Source organism: Ochotona princeps, chromosome 25, assembly GCF_030435755.1.
Source record: "Ochotona princeps isolate mOchPri1 chromosome 25, mOchPri1.hap1, whole genome shotgun sequence".
Taxonomy (NCBI): domain Eukaryota; kingdom Metazoa; phylum Chordata; class Mammalia; order Lagomorpha; family Ochotonidae; genus Ochotona; species Ochotona princeps.
This window is the reverse complement of record NC_080856.1, coordinates 2,728,169-2,744,518: the sequence shown is the minus strand read 5'-3', so window position 1 is coordinate 2,744,518 and position 16,350 is coordinate 2,728,169. Positions and strand designations below refer to the sequence as shown.

General features: G+C 47.3%; 2 protein-coding genes across 3 annotated transcripts in view; both read right to left on the bottom strand.

Annotated features, from left to right (window-relative positions):
- The window catches only part of COPG2 (COPI coat complex subunit gamma 2), a 73,748-nt gene extending 72,617 nt beyond the window's left edge, over positions 1 to 1,131 (bottom strand). Inside the window, exons 1-2 of one of the 2 annotated variants that reach the window (XM_058681370.1) lie at positions 986 to 1,131; positions 264 to 316 (exon numbers count right to left, since the gene is read on the bottom strand). In XM_058681370.1, the coding sequence (XP_058537353.1) occupies positions 264 to 316; positions 986 to 1,022 (90 nt within the window). In that variant the 5' untranslated portion in view covers positions 1,023 to 1,131. The remainder of the gene's footprint in view (positions 1 to 263; positions 317 to 985) is intronic. The other variant, XM_004592539.3, reaches the window with a different exon arrangement.
- A 156-nt stretch (positions 1,132 to 1,287) lies between these two features.
- Positions 1,288 to 15,542, bottom strand: TSGA13 (testis specific 13). The gene is made up of 7 exons (XM_058681261.1): positions 15,538 to 15,542; positions 13,387 to 13,462; positions 12,119 to 12,190; positions 11,058 to 11,264; positions 5,685 to 5,827; positions 4,155 to 4,282; positions 1,288 to 1,531 (listed from the first exon to the last, which is right to left on the bottom strand). Exons 1-7 carry the CDS (start codon positions 15,540 to 15,542, stop codon positions 1,362 to 1,364), a joined length of 801 nt encoding a protein of 266 aa, XP_058537244.1. The 3' UTR covers positions 1,288 to 1,361.
- Positions 15,543 to 16,350: the final 808 nt, after the last annotated feature.

Genomic DNA, 16,350 nt, shown 5'->3' with positions numbered 1-16,350 from the left:
CTCTAACTTAGCTGCTTTAACTTTGTGGCCTTTTAATCTGTAATAGAAGATCCGTCATCTTTCTCTCCAGCGTATGAATGAGAACTTAATATGGAGTTTTTTTGAATCCTGTATTAAACATTTCAGTGGGCAGAGCCTGCGCGTCTCCTTTCTGTTCCTGGGGGCTCTGGATTGCTCGGAGACAGGCAACCCATCTTGCTTGTGGCTCAGGCCTGCACGTTTCGCGTGGGGAACAGAAAGGGCGCGACACTCGTCAGCCATACCTCCTGCAGGACCGTGCTTTTCTCCAGGTGCTGGAAGGGACTGGAGCCGCTGCCTGCGTGGTAAAACAGACACACCTTCAGCAGCTGTCCGGGCAAGGAGCGGGAGCACAGGCCAAGCCGGGCGGGGGGTAGCAGGTGCACACTCAGGCAACCATGGTGCCCTGTGCTCCCAGCGCCCGCCGCCCCATCCTCCCTAAGTGCCTCCGACAGTGTCACACGTGTGTCCTTCGCCGTGGCTGGACACTCGTGAAGCCTCCCAGGCCAGCACCACGGCTGCTTCCGACATCCGAGGGTGATGCTGTCAGGCGGCCGTGGAGAGAAAACCACCCAGCGCCCAGCACGCCGTGACAGCAGCTGTCCAGCGCGCTGCACGTCCTCTAAAGGCACCAGACAGGCCACACAGAGCCCGGGGTCCCCCCAAAAGGCACACGCTGAGCCCGGGGTCCCCCAAAGGGCACACGGAAAGAGCCTGGGCCCCCCCAAACTACCGCATGCTGCCACGGCACCCGAGGTCACCCACACACACACTCCAGGCGACCCCAGCCCGGGACGCGGGCTCCTCCTCCGCCCCCTTCCCTGCCCTACTCGGGGGGCCTGGGCGGACCTGCACCCCAACCCCACCGGGCCCCCAGCACCGGCCCTCGCCCAGTGCAGCCCACGCCCCCACCCCAGCGCCCCACCGCCCTGAACGCGCAGGGCGGGCGGGCCGAGGGTGGGCGTACCGGACTCCTCGTCCTTCTTGTCGAATTTTTTAATCATCCTGGACGACTGCCCAGCACCCAGACCCAGCGCCACCGGCCCAGGCGCCGCAACCGGCAAGCGGAAGACGCTGCAGGAAGGCCAGCCCCTCGCCCTCGCGCCGGTTGGGCCGCCGAGCCGTCACTCAGGGCCAAGGCCCGCCTCCACGAGCCGCGCCGCCAGCCCGGGCCCCGGGGACACGGCCACGCCCCCTCCCGGGCGCGCGGGGCGTGACCAGCGCGGCCCCGCCCCCAGGGTAAAGCACGCGGCTGCAGCTGGCAGGTGGTTTTATTGGGTTGATGACCGGGTACTAGGCCTTGGGTCCTGGGAGGCAGCCCCGTGGCCCTGAAGCATCTCATTTCACTTAATGAGACTGACATTTTCGTTAATCCACTGCCGGGCCCCGCCACGGCGGAAGACGCTTAGCCCGGTCGCGGTACGGGTGGATTTGTCTTCCATCAGCGAGGCAAGGGTTAGCGGCTCCCACGTCTTCCTGGAAGGCAGCCTGTCGCTCGCTGACCCCTTGAAAGCTAGGATAAAACACAGGGCCTCGCGGTGAATGAATGCGGGTTTCCAGAAGTCCTCGAAGGACAGCTAACAGGAGGCATGAGAAGAGACCTGAAAGCTAAGAGTCCACTCCCACCAAGCAGGTGCTCTTGGGACCACTGACTCCCATGCCCAACCTTATTGTTCTAGAATCTGCTTTCATCAAAGCCCATACCGCCAAGTACCATCTCCCTTGTGTGAATTTCTCCCTGTTGGAATGCTTCTGTAACCATGTTGACCCAGAGTCGCTACCAAGGTGGCTGGCATTCATTGGGATATTCCTGTTCCCTAAACCTTCCCTGAACTGTGGCTTGGTCAGCTGTCCTCCAGCACGAGGCTAACTCCGGTGTCCACCTGTGGCGTCAGCACTTTCTCCAGGTTCGCTTTAAGGTCTGAGTGTTAGTTGGAAGCTTCCGTCATCATATCGTCTTGCCCATGGGAGAGTTCACGGATGCGCCATATGCCTTATAAATGTCCCTTGACTCTGTTCCCTGTCCTTGCTGCCATTAACTTAGTTCATATCTATTATCAGCCTCTTGGGCAGCCTCAACAGCCCTGCTGGTTCTGACCCAACGTGCTCTCCAAGTGATCTTTATCCAAGTGGATGCCCGTGGAACTTGGCTAGGGCAGAGGGCAATGGCCAGCTGTCTCTCCTGCTTGGATAGATTGTGTTCGCTTGGGAAAGGCACCGAAACAGACCCCTTCAGTCCGTGTGTGAGCTATGTCAGCTTTGCTGGAATTTCTGGAGGGAGACTGTAAAGTCGCCATGAATGTCCTGTATGCGGAGATCATACATGTCCTATTTAGAAATGGGAATTGGGCATGTTTTTAACAGGATCGTGCCCTGACAAATTTTAAAAAGTTCCCTCCACGTTAAATTCTGGAGCCCAGAGATTGCTCTTTTCCCCGTATGTGGATTCAGGCTGAACTGCTGATAACCCACATATGGTATCGCTTAAGCTTGAACTGCAGCTTGGCAGTACCATTATGTTTGCTCAACTGGCTTGCAAAGTTCAAACCATGCCTTCCAGGAGGCAGTGTCTCCCTGGAAGGCAAGGGATGACTCATCCATCCTGGATCTGTCAGCGAACAGGACTTTGGAGGAGTGGCCCTCTTCCTCTTCCCTGGGCTACGTTGGTGCAGCGTATACAAACTTGGAGGGTCTCCGGGATGGGCATGCTGGGAAGAGTGAAGGAATTGGGCTCGGGTCTTGAGGCAAAGCCTGAGTAGCTGCTAGGAAAGCAAGTTAAATCCCTCTCTGCTGCTTGCCAGCTGCTCCACACATGTGGTTGGAGCTCCTAGACGGAGAGCAAAGAGAGGCAGTGGGTGGGATGGGATGGTTCAAGTAAGTCTGGGCGGAACAGGGAAGTTTGAGGAGCCAGGCTGAGGACGATTGGCAAAGCTGTTAAGCAATCAGTAGGAAGGTCTTGGTTGGGAATCCTTGAAGGGAGTCTCAGCCATTGCTTCAGGAGGAAAACTCCGTCACAGAAGCAGCCCCTATCTTGGAGCCATAAGTGAGAAAGTGAAGTTTGGAGAGCTTATGTAATAGCCTGTGTGTTCCGTGCCCAGTCTCTCAGTGAGCCCCCAGTGCCTAAGACAGAGAACCCAAATCCTTATTCACATGACATTCAAGAACCTTGATGCCCTGGCTCATAGGTCTCACATATAGCTAATGCTTCCCATGGCTTATCGGACCCCAACACGGTGCTCGCTGAGTGATGAAAGCAAGAAGCATTCTTGTACCTTCCTCCCTATTACCTTAACCCCAGCCTCTCCATCCCTCATTCTCTCCTAACCACAAAGAGATTTTTGGACTTTGAAATTCATAAACTTAGCATTTGAAACTTTTTAAGGAACAGTTCTCAAAGTATACTACTTTTATGTGAATAAACATTTTAAAATCTAATTATTATGAATCTAATTTAATGCATGTCAGAGGAAAAACACAGTTTGTTTTCAAAACCATGATGGCAATGACAACATAATTTAAGATAAGACTTTAAACACATTTTAAAGGGTCTGGCGCGGTAGCCTAGCAGCTAGTCTTCACTTTGTACGTGCCGGGATCCAATGTGGGTGCTGGTTCATATCCCAGTGGCCCCACTTCCCATCAAGCTCCCTGCCTATGGCCTGGGAAAGTGGTCAAGGACTTCCCAAGGCCTTGGGACCCTGCACCCACATGGGTGACCCAGAAGAGACTCCTGGCTCCTGGTTTCAGATAGGCTCAGCTCCAGCCACTTGGGGAGGGAATCAGTGGATAGAAGGTCTTCCTCTCTGTCCCTCTTCCTCTCTGTATACCTGACTTTCCAACAAAAATAAATCTTTTAAAAATTTTTTTAAGAAAAATGTGAAGTAAGAGAGCAAATAATACGTCAGTATGGCAAAAACTGTGAAAGTGGCAGGCGATGAATTTAGGAAACACTGAGTTTTCTTGATACTTGTGGATTCAGAGTTCAAAGCCGAGCACCTGATCCCGTGGGGTTCTCAGCCTTCCTAACAACCCAGGAAAGGGCCCTCCAGAGCTACTGCAGAAGAGGCCAGCCGGCCGTGTTCCTCACCTCCATCAACTGACCTCCAGTCCCTCTCAGGCCCCGGGGAGAAGCTTACCATCTCTGCTTCCGTCTCTTTCATGGACCGGAGCAAAGTTGAGCTGAGGATACATCTTTTTCTGCCTCCTCAAAGCGTAGATCTTGGAATACTTCCCTTCACACTTGAAGTCATCATCAGTGGAAAACCTTAAGCAAGAAAATTCTTTTAGTAGATAGATCTCAGGGCAGGGGGGTGAATGGCACCAGACACTTCAAAGTAGGTGACGTTCTCAGAGATTTCAAGGAAGAAGGGACAAGGACCAGAGGCTACAGACAGGAACTACTTTCCAGTGGCAAGGTATGCTTCTAGAACTTAGCATCCTACATCTTCTAAGGAACTCCCAAACCTCTTGTCTCTGCAAACTAGATATAAGATGCAGCATGGTTTCTTTAAAAGGATTTACTCATTTGAAAGACTACGTTACATGTATATGTAGAGAGGGGTAGAGACAGAGATCCTCTGTCTACTGAAAGATCTTTCATCCACAGCTGGAGGTGAACCATGCCAACGTCAGGAAACCAAGAATTCCATCTGGGTCTCCCATATGGATGGAAGGAATCCAAATATTCTGACCATCTTCCACCACCTTCTGAAGTACATTAGCAGATATCTGGATCAGAACTGAAACAGCCAGGACTCAGCGTGGCATTCATATGGAGTGCTGGCTCCTCAGGCTGCAGCTTAGCCCAGGGAGCCCAGGGACCCCTGGCATGGCTGGTTTCAAATAAAATGCGTCTTGGTGTTCTAGCAGCATCTTGCTCCTGTACTGCAAGCCTTGTTGTGCACTGAAGGCACATTCTTCTACTGTCTCCTCAAAACACAGACCTTTGTGCCCACTCATACTACATCTGCGTATCCAACCAACCATGGATGGAAAATGTTACCCCCAAGCTGTTGTTGGCATGTTCCGCAGTTAGGCATATTTTAGCTGAACATGTATGTGCCTTCTTATGATTATTATTCCCTAAAAATACATTTTGACAACTGTTATATAGCATTTAGACTGTATTTGGCATTAAAAGCCATCTAGAATGTTTTGAAATATTGGGAAAGATTGTATGAGCTGCAGCAAATGTTGCACCATTTTATGTGAAGGATTTGAACAGCCACAGATTCTGGTATCCAGGGAGACCCTATAAGTTAATCCTGCAGCCAGTACTTCTTGTCTTTAAAACAGCTTATCAGCAGAAAACTTCAGGTTAACATTACCATTTCTTGATGTGCACAGTCATTTAGAGAAACTATATGCTGTTAGTGTGTATTGTATTATGTAGCACTTTGGTAAGTATAGCATACATAGTATATGTTGCATTGTATAGTGTTATAGTATTACTATATGTATCATATTATTACTATATGTATCGTAGTATTACTATATAGCATAGAAGTATACATTGCATTGTCTAGTATTATGGCTTTAGCATGTATAACAGTCTACAATTAATATGTAGTATATAGTAATGTCTTGCTAAATTGTCTTGAAAAGAGACTGTAATTTGAAGAAGGAAAAGACAGGGAAAAAGCTGAATGCCAGAGCCAGAACTGCACCTGAACCACTGTTCTTTACCGGCCGTTGGGTCGCCCACACGCTTCATGGGGAAGGCTGCTTTCAGCCCAGATCTCAGCTGTTTTTTCTGAGGCATCAGGGGCAGGCTCAGGTTCTCAGTGGGACTGGGCTGGGGCTGACTTTCCTGCTGCAGAAAGAAGAGAGTAAATAAAATCTGTTTGGATTTGAAAGCTGAACAAAGTTCTGAACTGTTCCAGTTTTCATAAAATAATGCCACAAGCCCATTGGAAGGGAAAGAAGGGTTTTCAGAAACCAGATGAAGCTTAATCTACGCGCTGTGACAGTTTATCTTCTGGCTGCTTCACTTCTGATCCAGTACCCTGCTAATGGCCTGGGAGCTCGAGGGCATGGGCCCGCCACCTACGAGGCTGGCATGGGCACGGCTCCTGGATTTAGCCTGGTCCGGCGCTGGCCATTGCAGCCATCTAGAGACCCACCCATGTACGGAAGGTCTGTCTCTCCCTCTCTCTCAGTAACCCTGACTTTCAAAACAAACAAATTTTTAAAAAAAAATTTGAAATAAAAAAAGAAACCAGAATCAGAGGAAGCAGTTCCCTGGATGAGGTAATTTTGTGTTTAACTGCTGGATGGCTCATCTGAAGCTTGATTGTTTCCTAAGTGATTGAACTTGCCTAGCGGCCATGCTAGGAAAATGACACAGGACGTTCAGAAACGCATTTAATCAGGGGATATCTCAGGGAATCAAATGTTTGGCAATAAATTGAGAAACAGACCTGGGCCATTACCTCCCTTCCCAAGGCGGCTACTGCAGTCACATGGCTGCTTGCAGCCAAAAGGCCATGGAATGGGATATTGTGTGAGGTAATAATTTGACCACTCCTAAGACTCACAGCTTCAAAGACCCAAATCTTAAAGGAAGTCCACCCAGTCTAACCTTTCATCTGAGACCCATATCCTGTCTACAGTCTTACTATCAGGTGGCTAATATTTGTGTGTTAAGAAAAAAAAAAATGGGCCCAGCACTGTGTGGCCTACTGGCTAAAGTCCTCACCTTGAACGCCCAGGATCCCATATGGGCACCGGTTCTAATCCCGGCAACTCCACTTCCCATCCAGCTCCCTGCTTGTGGCCTGGGAAGGCAGTGGAGGACGGCCCAACAAAGCCTTGGATCCTGCACCCATGTGGGAGACCCGGAAGAGGTTCCTGGTTCCCAGCTTCGGATTGGCACAGCACCGGCCGTTGCGGCCACTTGGGGAGTGAATCATCGGATGGAAGATCTTCCTCTCTGTCTCTCCTCCTCTCTGTATATCTGCCTTTGTAATAAAAATAAATAAATCTTTTAAAAAAAATGTTTTCATCTTTGACCAGCCAAACAATCACCTTGTGAATTTTACTCTGAAATACAAACAGAATAAATACAATCTCTCTTCTGAAGAGTCCTAACATGTTTTTTTTTAAAGTCTGTCAAGTTTCTTTTAAGCCCCCTCTTTTGGAGTAAACATTGTCATGATCTTGAACTTTCTCATCCTGCGACATGGCTTTAGGTTTCCCTATTGTCCTATTTGTCTCATCTGAGAAAACAACAGTTTGTGTTCCTCCTAATGTGTGGCAATCTGAAACGTGTGCACCGTGCAGGTGCAGCAGTGACACAGCCTGATCCCTGACCCTGTGTCTGTAAGCCATCACCTCTTCTGACAGCAGCCCACCAACTACACCATCTGAAATTGCTGATCAAACCCCATCCTGTTCCATTCCATCACCTTGCTTTGCCTCGGCACACATACATGATACACCATCTGTGTGATCACCTACTTGCTTATTGGCTATTAACTTTCCCAGATTTAAGCTTGATTGGAGCAAAGACTGGCTCAGTGATACAGCCCTAGCCATCTCAAAGTACCTGGCACATAGCTGGTGATCAATAAATATTCGTTGAATGAATGAGAGAATTAATTACCTAATTGATTGACATATTAATATATATTAATTATGGATCACATATTAGCCTAATTAATTAGTTTATCTTTTTATTTTGGAACTTTAAAGACTAAATCCTCCCTGGTGCTGAACCATGCTTTTAAAGTCGTGCATTCATTCTCTTTTAGTTTTAAGAGACAGGTGTTCTCAGGATGTCTTAGATAACAGAATCTGTACCAGGGCCAGCTTTGTGGTATCGTAGGCTTGTCCTCTGCCTGCAGTGCCAGTGTCCCACATGGATGCCTGTTTCAGTCCTGCTGTTCCCACTTCCAACCCAGCTCCCTGCTGATAGCTTGGAAAAGCAGTGGAAAATGGCCCGAGCACTTGGGCCCCTGACCCACATGGAAGACCTGGAAGAAGCTCCTGGCTTCTAGCTTCAGCCTGATTCTAGAAGTTGCAGCCATTTGTGGAGTGAATCAGTGGGTGGAAGATCTTGCTCTCTCTCCTTCTATCTCTGTAACTCTATCTTTCCAATAAGAATAAACTTTTTTTTAAAAAAGAGAGAGTTCCTTGATTTGAGTCACAAACAACACTTGAAAAAAGAGAGAGCAAAAAGCACTGAGACTCAAGACACAGCTGATAATCCATCCATAAGAAGAGGAGAAACCTTGCCAGGGCTGGACCTTACAGCAGAAGAGTGGGTACTGAAAAATTCTTTGGAATCTGAGCTAGCATCGTGAAAGACCCCCTCTTGACTCCAGCATGTCACTAACAGATCTCATCTACTTTCCTGTCTCATGTAACTATGCAAAACTGTATATACACTACATATATTTCTAACTACATACGACTATATTTTCCAACAATAGCATCTACTTGCTTATTGTTGCTTCCTGTGTAACTTCAGCTTCTCCACACTCTACCCTCATGTGCCCTCCACTGCTCTACTTCCCCACGGTTTGATTCCTTCACGGCCACATCCTGTATGCCCTTTCAGCCTTGATTCCCCCACCTCAATATTTTCATTCCCATTTCAGGTGTCTGGAAGCAAGAATCTGATGAGTTGAGGGGTCTGAGTTGTTGGCAGGGTGATTAGCCTATGAGTTCTGCTTCACCGTGTCTTGCTTGTCTTGGGTGGTGCTCAAAAGTTGGGCACATGTGTCCAACAGGGGAGGAAGGGCATCCAGCATGAACACTGAAGAGTCATTATGGCCATTTGGCATTAGCATCTTCCCATGCTTCAAGAAGTGCCGTAACATTGCTGTGGTGCCAGTCTCTGCTCATCAGAGCCTGACTACAATTTAACTGGTACCCCAAGTTGCTCATGAATATGAGCAAGTTCTACACCCAAACTGCTCACAAAGTGAGGCCTCTGAAAGGTGGCCTCTCTCATTCCCAGCTGATGTGAAAGCCTTGTGTTGCCTTTCTCACCTGGAACAGGACCTGCCCTAGCTATTGGACCCTCTTGCCATGTGCATTCCGGCCATGGCCGTGAGAAATGACCACTGAGTCTGAGACTCAAGAGACCACAGGCATGGAATTTAACTCCCACATCAGTGAATACTCTTGGGTATTAGCATTTCGTCTTCCACTGCCATCTGGCTAGCAAGTGAAGAAACATTGACTCAAAACCCACCATATCTTTCTTTTTCTTATACACACTTGGGTTTTTTCCCCTTTCCTTTTTATTTTATTAATTATATTTATTTTGGTGATAGTTGATTAGGTTGATTAGGGTCAAGGGCTACACGAAGGTGGGTGAGGTCACCATTCCCACATTCTGCTTTTTTCCTTCCTGTATCTGGGGAGCAGGTGGCCAGCAGAGAAGCCACATCCAGCCTCCCAATAGCCTCTGCACCCTGGGATGGAGGACAGCCACCCGACACCACCCCAGGTCCTAATGTGGGGCACGCTCTGATCCCCACCACATCTTATTGTGGAGTCTGTTTCAGATAGTGCTCTTACAACATCAAATCTCTGTGTGATTCTTTGGTTTACACTTCCACCTACCCCACTCAATTTCTTCTCCTCAGGTTATTTTAGCCCTCTCTCATGGCTAACAGGACTTGGTTAACACACTGATTCCTACACATAATTTATATCAATGCTCTTATCTTCAAATAGTCTTGCTTTGACTCTTATAGTAACCCTGCAAGAAGGCTGTGTGGCTTCCATCTCTTCCACAACAAATGGGCACGTTCTTCAACGGTCTGTCTAAAATAGGAGCTTGTTGATACCCTTCTGTCTGCTGCCACTTCCTCCTTGATGTGTCCCTACGTGCACCTCACTTGTCTGAGTTTCCACGGCCTTGCGTGTCCCTACGTGCACCTCACTTGTCTGAGTTTCCACAGCCTTGCGTGTCCCTACGTGCACCTCACTTGTCTGAGTTTCCACGGCCTTGCGTGTCCCCGGATGGGAAAGCTCTCCCACTCTCTCGTCACAGATCACCTTCTTGGCCACTCTTATCTCCTCAGCATACAGTTCCCTACCTGTTGTTACTTTAATAGCTTGTATTTCCTTCTACTATTCATATATCCTAGTTGTTATTTTTATATGCCTCGTTTATTGATCTGTCTCTCCCATTGGTTTCTAAGTTCCTTCAAGATAGAAAATGTTACATAACCAATCATTTTTATATTCTGCTTCTTAGATTACTGCATGCTCCATAGTTGCGTACTGAATAGAATTTAAACTTCTTTGTGGGGCCACCACAGTAGCTCAACAGGCTAATGATCCTTTGTCTGCAACACTGGGATTCCATATGGGTCCTGGTTCTAGTCCCAGCTGCTCCAGTTCTCAACCAGCTCCCTGCTTGTGGCCTGGGAAATCAATGGAGGATGGCTCAAAGCCTAAGGGTCCTGCACCCATGTGGGAGACCTAAAAGATGCTCCTGACTTCAGATCAGGGCAGCTCCAGTCATTTTGGTCATTTGAGGAATAAACCAACAGATAGAAGATCTCTCTCTCTCCTTTTTTCTTTTTTCTGTAAATCTTCCTTTCAAAAAATGAATGAATAAATAGCCACTTCTTTGTAACAGTTCTGTATGCCTGGCTACTATGATGGCAAATTCTCTGTTCCCCTTTCCTAACCCTTTACTGCTTTGCCATTCAGGTATTCACCTCTGTTCCTTATGCCTCATTTCCTGATTCGTCTTTTATTCTTTTATTCCTAACTTGTGTTACCCTTTGGTTCTTTACAAACTAGGTATCTTCGGGTAGAAAGGAACATTTGTCAAGGAAGACTTCTTTTTCTCCTTTCTATGAATTCGCATGACCCAGGCTGATGGAATTCTGACTCTGAGTAAATTTCCCTGGGCCTGCAGATTCTGTATTGTGGCACTTGTAGTTAGAAATAGAAGGAAGCAGTCATTCCCCCCAGTGCCATTCTTCATGGTAAGTCTGAGCCCTTCTTTAAGCCAACCCTAGTTCTCCAGGATTATGCTTAGGATCCCAGAAAACCGGCCCAAGCACCATCACCTCAAGCAGCAGCTCCTTAGAGAAGTACTTTGATGCACTGTCCTTTTCCTGCTGATCGACTGGGTAGGGAGGTGGGTTGTTGGTCATAATCAGTATGGTCATATCTTGATCATACTCTGTTACTTTCACCATGAAGCTTCTGATTTTTCTATTCTGAGTCAGGGATTTCTGTTGTGCAGTGGTCTTCAAAGGCTCGTAGTACCTGGCCTAGGCAGACAGATTTCCAGAGAGAAGACATCGATTAGGTCAAGAGAAGAACAAAAATCAAAAGTTGCTTCTGTATGGCAGTGAGGGGGACTGGAAAAATCCACTGCCAAGTTTGCTTGAAACGTCCCTGTCTCCCCTTGGGGTCCGGCCCTGCGGACAGGCGGAGGGCTGAGCAGGTGAGCTGGGAAGCTCTCCACACCCGCAGCCGACACAGCTTCAACCGGTGAGGCAGGCCCCAAAACCTGGACCTGGCTCAGCCTAATCGGCCTTCCCTTTCCAACTGTTTCTGAGACAAGGGAGTCACCACCGGGACCACAGCTCCTGTTCAGGAAATTCTTCAGCAGCCTGCACCATTCAACACAAAACTCTTCCCTTATTTACATCCTTCCACTCACCACCACCTTAGCAGGCATTTACAAGCACAAAGTAAAAGTGGAGAAACAGACGCGAAATTCGCTGTCACTTAAGGTGTGAATGAGGAAGAGATGTTCCCATTATTTTTATTTATTTATTTTGTCATACTGTGGTGGGGACAGATGAACAGAGGGAGGAAGGGAGAGGGAGAAAAGAGGCTGTCAGCATGCAAAGCAAATCCGCAACAACAACAACAACAACAACAAGGCATGGACTGTAGGAGCCACATAGGAGCCACGTAGGAGCCACGTTCTTCCCAGTGTTCCCGTGCCTCGACCATGAGCAGGGCCGGCAGTGTTTCAGGTCTGTGTTTCAGCAGTTCTGCCTCCCTGCCCAAGAACTGTCCACTCAGGACGCTGAAGGCAGCGAGTCCCTGGGGACTCACGGTACTGCTACTGAAATTCACAGAGAGCTCCCAAAGACTCTTTTCTTTAACTTACCAAGTTTGGATGGACTTTACAATTCTGAAAATTCTCTAGAACAAATTCTGACCGCTCCACTGGATCAAAAATCTAAAGATGATAAACAGAATTAGAGTTCCATTCCTGACCTCACCTTTGTGTCTCTAAAGTAGCATCTCTAGGCTGACTGACTTGTTCATTTATTTAAGAGAAGGAGACAGGGAGAGGGTTTCCCACCCTGGGTAATACCCCAGTGCCTGCAGCATCCGGTTGGAGGCAGGAATCAGGAACTTGATATAGGTCATCACTGTTACCTCCCAGAGCATGCATTAGCAAGAAGCTGAAGTCAGGAGTAGGAGGAGGCACTCAGTCGATGTGGGCTCTCAAACACGAAGCCACATGCCTTGCCAATGCAGTGTTTCTTACATTGGAGTCCATTTGTTCAAGATAAAATTATATCATGAAAATGCCCCAGTGTGCATGGATACCTGGGATCACAGACATCCAGGAAAAATGTATTTGGGGGAAAAAGACAATTTCTTTTAAAAATTGACCCATTTATAAGAGAAAGAGAGAACTTGGGCTCTCATCAGCTAGTTCGCTTCCCTAATATCTACAACAGGAGCCAGGAACTTCCCGCACAGGTGGGTGGCAAGAACCTCCCACCCAAGCCATTACTGCTGCCTTACCGGGGGCAAGGAAGCAGACAGCCAGAGTTAGGAGTCAAAGCTGGGATTACACCTAGGCACTGGGACATAGAGCTTGGGAGATTTAACCAGCAGGTCAAATGGCCATCCCAGTTTTGTTTTACAGGCTTTAAAAACACTCATGGATTCTTCTGAGATATTGCACTTCTACTCCCAAGTAGTCTCCTGCACTTGACTAATTAGAAAAAAATTAGAATTTAGTTTTGTTATGTGGACCTACGTGATCTCTGGGTAGCAAAATCCACGTAGACCTGACAAATTCATTTAATACGATAAGCCTGGGAAAGTAAAACCCAATCAAGTTTTGCTGCCAGGGGTGGCTATAAAGTCTAGGTTGGTGAGCGTTTAACAGTCAGGACCTCCTACAAGAGACTCCTGATTACCACCTTGTGTGTGCTGATTTGAGGCTCATATGCTCCTGTCTCTTTTTTCCCTATGCCCCTGCTTTCCTTTCATAAAGTTAGATAAATTCACCTTGTTCTCTATATAAATCTTTACTTCTTCATGCCTTGCAGTAGCAAGCTTGCAGAGCCAGGCAGTGAGCACCTGGCAACCCCAGAGGAGGACCATGAAGGAACATGCCCCCGTGCTCTCCCTTACCTCATCCCTACCGACAGTCAGGCGCTTCTCCTTCCCTGGACCATCTCCTGAAACCTTCGGTTTGCCACATCGAAACCTGAAATGGAGTTCAAGTGTCCACTTGCTTGTTCTGACCCAGAGTCCCGGCCTTCTGCAGGTTTTCAGCAGCCCACCACAAAATTTGGGAGCCCAGCTTAGAAGAACCTGATTTCTAAGATTAACGCATTGAATTGCCTTAGAGAAAAGCCCCTGTTATCCACGCTGCATGCTAGGGAAACAGGTAACGTCAGCTTGAACAGTCCAAGATGTGGGGCCTCTCCGACAACCAGGTGACATCTAAAACTGGGTTTCCCCGAAAATAGGCATTTGTGACGGCTCAAGGGCTTCAGTCAACTGTGGGCAAACACCCTTCACGATCACCTGCCACTTTGAATGCCAACTTTCCCACTCCTCCTCTGTGTGCAAAAGGCCCTGCCTTTGCCAATGACTGGCTAGTACTAGCCGGTGAATCCTGAGAAGGAATACAGGCAGGAGAACTTCACATTTGGTTTCCTAGTCACCTTGCCTGCAGTACTGGCTCTCTCATCTTCATAACAACATCTATGACTGGATGAGTAAAAATAGTCACCAATGGCAAATATTTTTGTACTCTGCTCCACTGCTCTTTCGCTTACGTCCCCACCTCCACTCACACACCAGCTCCCTGCGTTTACCCACAAGGAAGAAGACACAGAAGTTGCTGTGTATAACAAAGCAATGTTTTGGATTCCTTGACGGAATCTTTTTAAATCTACGTATTGCCTGAACATAACGGAGATGCTGATTAGGAAAACTGGGTTGATGGTGGAGGTCAGTGGCCTGCCCTCTCCTTGCAGATAATTCCATTTTCAGATTAGGAATTCTGCCCCTGCCTCAATGAGACTGAGTAAGGCCCAACATGAAAGAACAGTAGGAGGAGCCAAGCTGGCCTATTAACTGGCTAGATTACAGTGCACAAAATCCCGAAGCCAGAATCAAATTCCATCTGAGAATTGCTAGCTTGGTGCTATAGACCGAAATGAAATTATCCAAAATAAATTCACCAAATGACATAACATTCTCATGTCTTCATTACTAATGTAATCTCTATTGTAACACTTTTCGAAATGATTTTTTGCCTAAAATGGAGAACAGGAGCCTGGACTCTCCAAGGGCAAGATGAAATAGGGAACTACACATGTAGTGCGTCTACTAGACATGTAGTGCGTCTACTAGACATGTAGTGCGTCTACTGCACATGTAGTGCGTCTACTGCACATGTAGTGTGTCTACTAGACATGTAGTGTGTCTACTGCACATGTAGTGCGTCTACTGCACATGTAGTGCGTCTACTACACATGTAGTGTGTCTACTAGACATGTAGTATGTCTTCAGCCCCACAGTGCGTATCTTGAAGAGCCTGGTACTTTCTGAGAAAGCCTTCTACTTGCTACATGAAACACAGGGCAACATGTGGGTTTTGACCTAGGCACAGCCATCAGCTAAAACGGAATTTGATGAGGTTTTACTCTGTGACTAGCACCACTGTGTAGCTTTGAGCTACACAGTGAGTCTGTAGAAGGGACGTCTGTAACTCAGTAGGCTACACACTTGGTACATCTCTGTTGGCCCATTGCTGTTCACTGCTAACTGGGCTAGCCCAAGGCAGGTATCCTCCCAATCCAAGCTCAGTGTCTCTGAATAGTCCACGTTCAGTTCAATCCAGACATTCGTTTCTTAGCACACGCTGCCCCATTCTTGACCTGCGTGGGGAATGAAAAAGGCTGGCAAGCGCTCTTGTAGATGCAGGAAATGCAAGACACGATGATCCTGCTCTCAAGAAATTAAGTTATGGACATTGAGGGAGAGCAGGGAAGTGTGGTTGTCTGCTTGTCTGCTTGGAACAGAATGCAGAAAATCTGTTCTTTATGTTAATAAATTTAAAAGCAATCAAGTTTATTTAGCAAAGTGCCACGAGAGGAGAAAAAGTGATTATTAAATGTGCAACAGTGATGATGAATACAGGCTAACATAGTAGGGAATTCATTTTCTTTTCTTGGAGCCTCAATTTTTCTCCACCTTAAAATGACGAGCGCTAATCCAATCATTTAAAGGTGGCATTCAAGGTAGTAGACTCAAAGCAGTGAGACTTACTTCATGAGTGCCTGAAATAAAATGAATTCACATGTACGGATAGTGGGAGAAAGCTGGAAGAACAATCATTTTTAATTTACCCCTCCTGTCAACACGACAATGTCCACCCAAAATATGGGCCCGGGAAGCTGGGAAAGTATGCTCACCTATGGGGAACTTTTGAATACTGAGAATTGGATATGCAAGATGCGAGATGGTGACTTGCAACCACCCCAATTTAGAAAAAGGAAAAAAAATCAACGGATCTTGGGGAGCCATTTGGCAAAGTTGGAGCACAGCTTTGCAGGTGGAGTGTGGAATGCCTTAACTGGGAAGGTTTCTTGTTCATGTTCTAAGTCACAAGAAGTGAAAGTGGGTAGACAGAAAGGAATTATATTGTGGCAACTGTGACAACTATGTAGCATTCTGGTAAGAACCCTAAGCCCCATTTCCAGCAAAGTCCTCAGAGCCAGGGAAGGTTGGTGCCAGCACGGACAGAGTTGCTGTATGGCTGTTTCAGGGTTTAGATCTAGTTTGATGAGCTAGATACAAACTGTAAAGACAACGGTCTAGATTTTAAACAAGACTGGGCTAAGTACCTAAAAACTCCCTTCTCGGGAAATAGATGAAACTTTTCACTTTGTTCTCTGTATTTATTTTCTGAGGAATTGTTCAGTCCAAATTGTGTGTATTTTAGAATCTAAATGGAAAGCAGCCACCGGATTGGAGGACACAAGTCTTACCTTGATTGCAGCCAAGGCTGAACAAATGAAAATCACCAACACACACACACACACACACACACACACACACACACACACACACATTACCTTT

Coding starts and splice junctions, on each gene's coding strand:
- TSGA13 (XM_058681261.1), bottom strand. Junction 11,265..12,118: donor GTAAAGTCCATCCAAACTTG/GTAAGTTAAAGA, acceptor CTGTCTGCCTAG/GCCAGGTACTACGAGCCTTT. Junction 4,283..5,684: donor GGTAAAGAACAGTGGTTCAG/GTGCAGTTCTGG, acceptor TTCTTGCTTAAG/GTTTTCCACTGATGATGACT.